General features: G+C 41.3%; 1 protein-coding gene across 1 annotated transcript in view; it reads right to left on the bottom strand.

Moving 5' to 3' along the window:
- RNF175 (ring finger protein 175) overlaps positions 1-11670 on the bottom strand; it is a 28536-nt gene that overhangs the window by 16554 nt on the left and 312 nt on the right. The window contains exons 2-3 of the mRNA XM_006770145.1: positions 9650-9687; positions 6901-7042 (exon numbers count right to left, since the gene is read on the bottom strand). Of these exons, the coding sequence (XP_006770208.1) occupies positions 6901-7042; positions 9650-9687 (180 nt within the window). The remainder of the gene's footprint in view (positions 1-6900; positions 7043-9649; positions 9688-11670) is intronic.

Here is an 11670-nt window from a genome sequence, read left to right as displayed (position 1 = left end):
TATATATTCAAATAGGAAAAACAGGCTTCCTTAAGGAAGTAGAATAGTTTTTGTGAGGACCAGAAACCATATGTGAGGAAACCAAAACTCAAGATTCACTCTTTTTAACATTCAACATTAGCAACTTTGAGCTTCTAATGTTTTTTTTTAAATAACTCATTTTTTTAAAAAATATATATCTTTATTGATTTCAGAGAGGAGGGAGAGGGAGAGATAGAAACATCAATGATGAGAGCGAACCATTGATTGGTTGCCTCCTGCACGCCCCTCACTGAGGATTGAGCCTGAAACCCAGGCATGTGCCCTGACTGGGAATCGAACCATTACCTCCTGGTTCATAGGTCAACATTAATCACTAAGCCATGCCGGTCTGACTGACCCTCTACTGTTGAGAATAAAAGTGTGGAAGTCCTCATCAGTATTTTGCTCCTTTATTTCCTTTTGCTTATTGTGGAGTTAATCATCTATGCTTTATTGTAGGTTTTGAATTTTTTAGTTCATTACTTCTGATATCAAAGAAGGAAATGGATATGAACTCCATCTTTCAAAATCTGATCACCTGTCATTTGCATTTTTATCTCTCTGTTTTAAGAATTTGATTCATCTTTTTACTTCCCCTATAAATATGCTGAAGGTTTTTTTTTTAATAAAAATTTGAATTGGTTCATTTATATTCAGTGAAACTACCATGCTCCCATATTTTATACTTTAGGTTATAAGCTAAATTTTACAAGACTAATCAATTTCCTCAAATCGGTGGAGTTATAATCCATGATAGTTTGAAGTGATGATTGGACTATATTTTTAAAAACTAGTTCTCTCCCTGTGGGTTTATAAATACAACCCATTCCTGGAAAAACCCAAATTTCTCTTACTTGATGCCTGGATTTAATTAACAGAGAATAACAATGTTCAAATGTATAGATCTGCTACTTTTTTTTAAAATAATAGGCCTTGGAGATCAGAAATAAACGGAAAGCAAAGCATATATATCATTATAATGTATTCTGTATGCAAATATTCAATTTATTAACTATGTTTAAAGTCTAAACCCAGCACCACATTTTCTCAACATGCAAGGACAAAGGTCAGAAATTTGTGTTATGAATTAAATGGCTGTGCAGAGAAGTCCTTTTGAAATGAGGGCCACATTTCATAGCAATTTTAAAAATTCTTTATCAATTTCCAGAGCAGTTAAAACCTCTCATTTTTAATAGTAACTGCCACATATGAAATGTAGGAATGTTGTGCCTCATAAATAAACACATGAAATATGTGAACTTGAGGTGCATGCATGCAACGGAGGAGCCTGGCAGCTGGGACACATTAATGATGCCAGAGGGGTCACCATCTGGGCATGTGCATATAAAACACATCTGCATGACTGGCCCTGCATCTGGATCATATCACCCACCTTCTCCCCACCCGCACATCATGGCAGGAGGATTGTCCTGACGGATCAGATGCTGCCCAATGGTACCATGTTTTTTCTTTTGCCATGCATTATGTATGAATCTGAAAAGAATTGCAAATCAAGACAAAACAAAGGTATCTTTTGTCTATTTGTACTAGATGGTGAATGGGTCACACAATAAGGAAGGGAGGGAGGGAGGAAGGAAGGAAGGAAGGGAAGTTATGTATGTATGTGATACTTATTTCCTTTGCACTGCAAATCCTAAGCTGCTATGCTTGCGGCCACGTGTACACGTGTCTGTGTGTACTTGTATGGGTGGGATGGAGGGAGAGCAGAGAGATGCTAGAGGTAAGCAGAAAATTGTCATGTACATAAACGACTCCAAGAATATTGTGCTATCAGTACAAAGGCAATAAAGGAAAGTGTGGGCATAAATTGAATAAGTAAAATAACGGAATCCTGGCATATGAAGGATTCTTAGAAATCCACTAGGTCTAGATTTCTAGCTTCAAATCAATTCAGACTGTTGAATTTGCTATTTAAACTGTTAAAGGAGCTTCTGCAGTATTATGTAAGTATGTGTATATCTGCACCTTGCCTCGTTTTAAAAAGCTGTGAACAGACCTAATGGTTTATTGGTATAGTACTATATTCTAATGTTTCACAGCTATTAATAGGCAGGGAGTTTGTTTTAAATAGAGCAATGTTTCAATCTGTGGCTTAAGGATTTGCCAGTGTATTGAGGCAAGTTAACAGTGTGTCTGAAACCCCAATTCTGTGTATGTAGTCATCAGGCCTTCCACTGGTTTGAAGGGAAGGAGAAAGGTTCTTTTTTGGCACCCTCCCCCCTATTTCCTGCAGATATGAAAAGTAGGAGACATAAAAGAAGGTGGAGAGGATGGTGTTGAATGAAATTTTATTTTTAATTGGATGCTGTTAAAAGCATTTGGAAATAATTTAATTCTGAGGCTCTGCCTATATCTAAACCATATCAGCTGGAAAGAGAAAAATTCAAATATCCAGATGCTTGGACTACGTTATGCTAAAAATATGAGTATTTGGAAACATCCAGGTATTTACTTGTATCCCAAACCAAATAACAACTTTCCATTTTCTATCTACTTTCTCTCGACACTTTTTGGCATCACTTAGGAACAGTTAATATTATGTTTTAAAACTTTGCTTTCTAAATAGCCTGTTTCTTTTGCTTTATCATAATAAGCTGCTCTGATATTCACAGCTTCTACAGACCACAGAGCAGAATCTGAAGAGACAAATTAAATGATCTCTTCAGAAGATAAACCCATTTGTTAAAAGCTGTGTCTGAAAATGTTGGATTAGTCTCTCACCTCTGACGTACATGGTCCAAATTATGCATGAAATAATGTGAAAATGCTACTTGATGTGCAATAAAAATGCCCTCAAAGTATAAATAAATGTATAAATAATAATTAGCGTACAAAGCTGTTCACACATGTTACTGTGTGCACTTCCTACTACTTTTTAAAGTTTCCTCCCTTCGATTATCCGTAAACTCCCACTCCCACCATCTGCCATGGTTTAGATAATGTTCCCATTCCAGTATACAGACATATATAGCAGGATCGGAATTGTTAACCTATACCCTCCTGGGAAACAGTTTTATCCACTAGAGTACAGTGCTCATGTGCAGCTCCTAGTGCCTTAATCTTACACAGACCCGTCTCACTTCCAGAGGCACATGGAGCAGCACCTTGACCCCCAGTGCCCTTCAGTGAGGTTGTCTCATCTACACTAATAAAAGAGAAACATGCAAATTGGTGTCACTCCACTACGCCCACCAGCCAATCAGATGAGTATGCAAATTAGCCCAAAGATGGTGGTTAATTTGCATATGCAGGTGCGGAGCGAAGACTGAAGACAACATAGAAGGAAGCCCAGTGCTGCAGAAGGGAGCGAAGCTGCGGAGAAGCAAGCGGGGCGGCGGAGGCGGGAGGGAAGCAAGGGGGGCGGCGGAGGCAGGCTTTGCTCCCTTCTCTGCTTCACTCGGGCCGCAGGAAGCGCTATTCTTGCAGGAATCTTCCTGCAACAGGCCTCTAGTACATTTATAATGAAGTTAGATTCTGTTGTCACCATCTGCATTTCTCCCTGGGATCCCCAATCTCCTAAATGATCTTTAAAAATTTGCCTACCGTAAGGTCTGCTTCTTGTACTGTACACAGTAGTCTGTTGGGATTTGACAAATGCATAAGGTCTTGTATCCAGTATTATACAGATCTATTTTAATGCTCTAAAATTCCTGTTTCACTTGTTTGTCCTTCCTCTTTACCTCCCTGAACTACTGGCAACCACTGTCCAAAAAAAAACCCAACCACCATTTTACTCTCTCTATGGTTTTGCATTTTTCAGAATCTATAATAATAAAAGGTAATATGCTAATTAGACCGGACATCTTCTGGACATCATTCCAGAGGTCCTTCCTGACAAAGCCAGGGCTGGAGGGAAGCCAGCCCGGGTCCCGGGTGCTGCAGAAAAGTCAGTGCCGGCAGCCGGGGGAAGTAAGGTCTACTCTTGGACGAATTTTTGTGCATCAGGCCTCTAGTGGTATATAATTGGATTCATATAGTATGTGGCCTTTGGAAGGCAGCTATGCTCACCACTATACCACCAACGCAGTATGTGGCCTTTGAAATGGCTTGTTTCACCCAGGTTCCTCCATGTCTTTTCATGGCTTGATAGTGCATACCTTTTTATTATATACTAATATTTTATTGTATGGAGATATCATAGTTTGCTTATTTATTCATACTTGAAAGATAGATACTTAGATCACTGATTTTAGACCCTAATTTTCTTTTCTAATGTATACATTCAATGCTAGAAATTTCCCTCTAAGCACTGCTTTTGCTGCCTTTCACAAACTTTGATATGGTGTTTTTTTCATTTAGTTTTAATAATTTTTTAATTTCTCTTGAGTCTTCTTCTTTGACTCGTGTTATTTAGTATTGTGTTATTTAAAGTCCAAGTATTTGGGGATTTTTCTAGCTTTGTGTTATTGATTTCTAGTTTAGCTTTTGTGGTCTGAGAGTATAACATTTACTCTCGAACAGCTCAGGGCAGGAGTTAGGGGCACCATTGACCGGCGTCTGCCCCCCCCTCTCCCCCGTTGAAAATCTGCATATATCTTAAATTGGCCCTCTGAAATAAGTCCATTCCCAACCTGGGATCAAAGATTCTCTTTTCAGTCCACAGTTGTTTGAATCCACGGATGTGAAACCTGGGGGTGTGGAGGACTGACTGAATATTGATTTTTAAGAATCTGCATATAAGTGGATTTGTGCAGCTCAAACTTGTTTGTTCAAGGTTAACTGTACTTTGTGTGATTTCTATTCTTTCAAGTTTGTTTCGGTGTGTTTTATGGCCTAGAATGTGGTCTATGTTGGTAAATGCGTCATGAGAGCCTGAGAAGAATGTGTGCTCTGTTGTTGCTGGATGACTCATTCTATAGAGTTAACTAAAGTAAGTTGATCAATGGTACTGTTCAGGTCAACTATATCCTTACAATTTTCCTCCTGCTCGATCTATTGGTTACTGAAAGAGGGTGTTGAAATCTCCAAATGTAATTGTGGATTTGTCAATATCTCCTTGCAGTTCTATCAGTTTTTGCCTCATGTATTTTGATGCTCTGTTGTTAGGCACATATACACCAGGGGCAGGCTAGAAGGGCTCAATGGGGAAAAAAGGGACAACTGTAATACTGTCAGCAATAAGGATAAATTTTAAAAAAGAATTTCTGTGTCTTCTGGAATAATTGACCCTTGTATCATTGTGCAATGCCCCTCGTTATCCCTAATAGTTATCCTTGTTCTGAAGTCTGCTGTATCTGAAATTAATATAGCTTAATCCAGCTTTCTTTTATTAGTGCTATCATGACATATCTTTCTCCAAACATTTACTTTTAACATAACAGTGTTTTTATAGTATAAGTAAGTTTCTCCAGTAATTCAGTTAGGCATTTTTATTTTGCAGATAAGGAAACTATGTTTAAGATATATTTAAGAATCTTTTCTTTGATATGAGAGCATAACTAATGAGGTTTAATTCTAGTCTCCTTCATTAAAAAAAAACTCTGTAATGTAGAGGATGTTTATTTTAATTAACAAGACAATAGTGACATGGCAGCAAATTGATACATGCTCTTTTAAATAAAAACCACCACCTCATCAAAAAAACAACAGAAAACTACCCAAGCCTTAGCTGGTTTGGCCTGTGGACCCAGGGTCCTGCGTTAATTCCTGTTAATTCCCCTGAAGGGCACATACCCTGGTTGCAGGCTCTTCCCCAGTCCGGGCCCTGGGCGGGGCTAGTGCAGGAAACAACTAATCCATGTGTTTCTCTCACATTGATGTTTCTAAATATCTTTCCCTCTTCTGTTCTACCTAAACAAACAAACAAACCACCCAAGATTGCTTTCTATGTAAAATGTACAAAATTGCCTAAATTTAAGTATTATACAGAACTGTAAAGAATTCCCTTAGGCCCTGTGCTACACAGAAAATAATCTTTATGATGGGTAAGAGGAAAATGAAATACGGGCCAGAGCCATGAGCACTTCATATGTCACAGGTGAATCTTCTTATAAATGACCAGTCCAAGACCCAGAAGCATGTAGAGTGACCATTGAGGACCTTCTCCCTTTGCAATGTTTCTTCACTTCGGCCACACTCAAGTCTAAACCATTGATCATCAAAATGTGGTCCCAGAACCATCTGGGAACTTGCTAGACTTGCAAATGATTGGGCACCTATTGAATCAGAAACTCAGGATGGGACATGAGAATTTGATTTAATAAGCCCTGTAGGTAATAGAGTGACACCATAAGATTTGAGAGCCACTGCTCTAAACATTGTAAGGTCTCAGGCCCAACAATGCCCAGGGGATGCCCCTGAGGCCGTGAGATGGCAAAGGTCTGGTGGACATGCTCCGGTGGGATTGGTCTTTGAAAATGGGATTGTGCCCTATGTGGCTGTCAGTGCAGTGTTTACATTAACAAGCTTTCATGAATATGTAAGCCATCAGTGCCAGAGCTTATTGCCAATGGAACAAAGTTAGACAGCCTCACCTTTTGTTTCCGGAATTCCTAATGCTCCTTTCCTGGGCCAGTGGCAGAGTTGTTCATGCACAAAAGGAAAATTGGCTTCCTTAAACCAGCGCTTCTCAACCTTGGCACTATGGACGTTTCTTCTGTTGTAAGCAGCTGTCCTGTGCATGTTGAGCAGCATCCCTGGCCTCTACCTTCTAGATGCCAGCAGCATCCCCCAGCCCCTCCCACTGAGGATAAAAAATGTTTCCAGATATTGCCAAATGTCTCCTGGGGCCAAAATTGTACCCAGTTGAGAATCACTGACTTCAACAAACCATTTTCTTCAAAGTGGTAAAAAAAGAAAAAAAAGGAGGGATGTGGCCGCAAGAGGAGCAGGCTTCCAGCAGCCACCAGGGTGACTTACGTTGTAGGACCGGCCATGTCTCTGTCTCCACTGCACCAGCACTATCTGGGCGATGATCAGGGTGGAGAGGAAGATCAAGATCATCTCCACGTGCATGGACTCATGGCCCCGGTGCATCTTGTACATCTTCTCCTGCTGCAGGCTGGAACCAGCAAATGAGGTCATCCGCAAAAGTCCTCAACCTTTGCACATTTAGCAAAAAAAATAGGCTGGGCCCATAAGAAGCAATTAGGGATTTCAAATGTAAGGGATTTTAAGCTTTGACTGCAAAGTTTTCCTAAATTTTCTTGGTTCCTCCCTTTCTCCCAGGCTTGGGGAAGAGGCAGTTGAGATGAGGAACCCAAACTTATTAGTATCAGCAAAGCCAATTCCTCTCAGCCTTAGTTTTTCCATGTGTATTGACTTCAGCCTTGTCCTTTCAAGTTAAGTTATGGGGGGAAAATATGGGTCCTGGGAAGGCCTGGGTTCCAGTCCTCGACCGGCCAGTTAATAACCATATATAGTCTTTCATAAGTCACTTATGGTCTCTGAGCCTCAGTTTCCTCATTTGCAAATTTAAAATAATGATCTGTCTGTACCTCAGGATTGTTCTAAAACTGCAAAGAACATATGTTATTTTATTTGTCAATAATAATAATAATAATAATAATAATTAGGTTAAATCATGATGGCTGAATGTTCAGGTTTTCAGTTGGACTCTTGGTTTTGCACACTGGTAGAGAAAACCACTAAGGTGGTGTCATCTGGCTTAACTATAGCAGAAGTGGCTTTGAAGAAAGCCGAGAGCAGTGGTTCTTGACCTTGGCTGTAAGTTAAAAATCGCAGTGCCCAAGCTGTACCCCAGATCAATTAAATGAATTAAGTGATCATTCAATGATCATACCAATTAAAAACACCATTGCTGGGTATAATGGGCTGAATTGTGTCTCCCCATCTCTAACCCCAAATAGGACTTCATATGTTGAAGTCCTATTCCTCAATGCCTCAGAATGAGACTGTATTTGGAGACAGGGATTTTAAAGAGGTAATTAAGGTAAAATGAAGTCATATGGGTGGGCCCTAACCTAATCGGACTTATGTCCTTCCAAGAAGAGGAGATCAAGACACAAACTCACACAGAGGAAAGACACAGTGAGAAGGCGGCCATCCACAAGATAGGGAGAGAGGCCTCAGAAGAAACCAAAAGTCACGGACACCTTGATCTTGGACTTCTAGCCTCTAGAACTGTGAGAAAATAAATTTCTGTTGTTTAAGCCTCTCAGGCTGTGGCATTTTGTTATGATAATGCTGGGAAACTGATCACAGATTTCTAGATGGTGATCTAGGCATCAGTAATTTTTAAAGTTCCCCACCAATGTAATTTTAAGATACAGCCAAGATTGAGAACCACTGGCCTGAGGAAGAAAGAGCAGTCCAGGTCAAGATTAGGGAAGGAGGGAAATTATGAACATTGCCAACCAATAACTTTATAAATATTGTTTAGCATTGATTTCATCTCCAGTGAAGCACCATCAGTCACAAAAATCTCTTACAGTTTCCACTTATGGCTGGTTACAGTGTGCATTTCGTTAAGGTACCAGTCAGAAAAAACTGCAGAGTGATCTTCTGTGTCACAAGATAGTGACCTTTTAAAGGGACTTGTTGGATATGTGGGTTGGGTTCTCCCCTTTACAAGCCTTTCTACAGTACTATATAGAGCAGGGCAGTGCCTCAGAAAAGGGCCCCATTCAAATCCCAGGGGTGCCCCCTGCTGGAGAATGTGCAGAAATTAATCCACAGAGCCTAGTAAATAAATAGTCTCACTTTGAGTTCAGCTTATTTGAGATGGAATCTTAGGGTGTTAATGCTGGAAGGCACCAAAGATGTATTGAAACCCTTTATTTATCAAACTATAAGACACTGCAGTTTATTTCAGGTAAACATCTGAGTAAGATTACATGGCCATTAGTCTCTGTGTTGAAGCTGAGCTTAGGAGACAAGAATGGTTTTTAGAAGCTCATTAAAAAATATGTCCATTCCTCTGAAGAAATGGGAAGTGAAAAAAAATAAAAGGGTACAAGAACTTAGTAATAGTGTTTACAGCCCCAAGTTCAAAATAGCTGTCTAATATTCTACGTAATGAATAAATTTTCAATTTAGGCCATATAGATAGAAGAATAAACCTCTCAGCAGCCTAAAATAGGACTTGCATAGATATCAAACAAAATATGCTTTCTGACATTAATCTATTTCATATACATACATACATACATATATATACACATATATACATACATATATATAATGAAAATGCATGTCAAATAGCTAACCGATGTGGAAGTACGATGGGAAGTATGAAGTGGTATACAAATGTAGTATTTCCTATTTTGATCAGGAATACATTCCTGATTGATTACCATAAAGCAAAAAAGGAGGGACTTTTCACTCTTACTTCATTTCATGTGGTGACAGGTAGCAGAACACCGGGGGAGCAGCATATGAAGAAAACCAGATGTATCTTGTGCCCCAAATAAATACTGAGTCGGCGCTGCCTGATTTTGAAGGACAAACAGATCCAGCTTTGTGCGGTGGCACGGAGCACACTGTGGTTTGTCTATACTACCCTTGTCCGTGCCTGGCTATGCTAACTCACCTTCTCTAGCCTAGGAAATTTACAAATAAAATGAGGGCTTCATTTAATTTCTCAAACAGTTAAGATGGAGATCTACTTTCTAGTGTAACAGCAATAAAAAATATACTAATCACTTACTTCCACTCATCATCCGCAGAAAGCTTTGTGTGAGAGATCTGAAAAACAAAATAAGCCAGAATAATTAAGGATGAAAGCTCCAATAAAATGTTTGCTTACTAACACACACACACACACCAAAACAGAAATCAGGTCACTATTAATAAATATTTGAGAACCAGATGAGGTGCCATTCAATCAAGGTTGCAGAGTGGCTTCCTAATAGGCAGTATCACCCTGCCTTCTGGGATACAATGTATAAATCCAAGAACCCCCCCCAAAACATGTTCTGTTGGTCTCTCAGTTGGTGCCAGTGAGTAAATATCATCTCTAAGTTCAAGGTTTTAGAGGCAGATCTGAGCAGAGGCTCTACTTGTTTGGAGCATTTTGTGTCCTCCCGCTAATGTCATGTCACTGAAGGCCTGGCCCCAGGGAAGGGAGTAATGTAGCCATGGCCTTGCAGGCTGAGCTGGGGCGCACAGAGACCATCCTCGGGAAGTGCTTGTGGACGACCCGCAGTGCACCACGTGCGGCCTTCCCTGGATCACTGCTAATGCACTATATTGGGCCACTTGAAAGCTAAATGCCAAGCATTATGCAGTCACCCAGGAGTCTGGTTAAAATGTAGATTTTAATTCAGGAGGTCTGGGGTGGGGACTGAGATTCTGCATTTCTCTCTCTCTCTCTCTCTCTCTCTCTCTCTCTCTCTCTGAAAAAGTGGGCTAAGGGACAGCCTGGCCAAAGGGCCTGGCCAATGGCAGCCTCCATTGCCTGCCTCGTTAGCCTTTTATTGTAGCAGCAGTTTGAGACAAAGTTTACCTTTAAGATACAATCAGTAGGGGAACTAATCTTGGGAGGACACATGTATTTGTAGTGTCTTTTGCATTTCTTTTTTTTAAAAATACTAATTATTCATGGTTTGATTTTTAGAGAGAGAAAGAAGGGAGAGAGAGGGAGGGAGGGGGAGAAACATCGATTTGTTGTTCCATTTATTTATGCACTCACTGGTTGATTCTTGGATGTGTCCTGAGTGGGGATCAAAACTGAAACTTTGATGTGTTGGGATGATGCTCTAACCAACTGAGCTACCCAGCCAGGGCAACTTCTAATTGTCTTCCATGTGACACATTGACTGTTGGTTGGTGGATCACCAGAGCTTTGCTCTTGGGCAAAGCTGAGTCCCTCCTAGGGCCAGGTTAACAGAGGGTCCATGCCTCCTGAGGGCAGAGGACAGGGCAGTGATGTCAAACATCAGCAGTAAAGGTGACTCTGCCCGTCTTCTGCCCCTCCCGGTGTGCAGTTTTCCACCTATAACCTCCCCTGGATGGTTTGGGTTTGAAACCAAGGAAGCCCATGGAATCCCAAATGCATAGTGTGGTCCAAAGGCCAACCACAGCCTAGCTCTCCCTTATCTTTTACTACAAACCTTTGTGAACCCTACATTTCTATAGAGTCATAGTGTAAATCACCCGCCCCTGCCTTTCCCATGATAACTCTCCAACATTTTAATCACCTCCAAGCAATTGGGTCTGCAGTTCCCTCCATCTAGAATCCTCACTCCCTCATCACCCACGTGGCCAGGTCTCACCCGTCCTCCAAGGCCCAGCTCACATGCCACGCCCCCATCAGCGTTGCCCATCCCCCACCCCCTGCCAGGAACAATCCCTTGCTCCTTAGAAATCCTACAAAGTCTCACTTGAACCTGTTTGGGGGACAATAATCTCTTCCTACCGCGTTTTAACCAGCCCTTGGGTGACTCTGAGGCACGCTCTAGTTTGAGAACCAGAGAGTCAAGCGTGATGTGCAACCGTCATCCCTCAAGCTGTCCTCCCGAAGGGGAGGGGAAGAAGGAGGGAGAGGAAGAGAAATGGAGAGGAGTTGGGCTTCCTGGGATGGGGTGGGATCAGGCAAAGGCACCAGCATCTTCCCTTGGGTCCCCGCCCCTCCATCCGTGGCCCATTCACACCGCGAGGGGGCGGGGAGCTTGGAGACCCGTCAGCGCGGCCTCCCAGCTCCCAGAGGGGCCTGGGGAACGCGGAGTC

Source organism: Myotis davidii, unplaced genomic scaffold (genome assembly GCF_000327345.1).
Source record: "Myotis davidii unplaced genomic scaffold, ASM32734v1 scaffold323, whole genome shotgun sequence".
NCBI classification, from domain to species: Eukaryota; Metazoa; Chordata; class Mammalia; order Chiroptera; family Vespertilionidae; genus Myotis; species Myotis davidii.
Note: the sequence above shows the minus strand (reverse complement) of the source record. Positions and strands in the feature narration are given on the sequence as shown.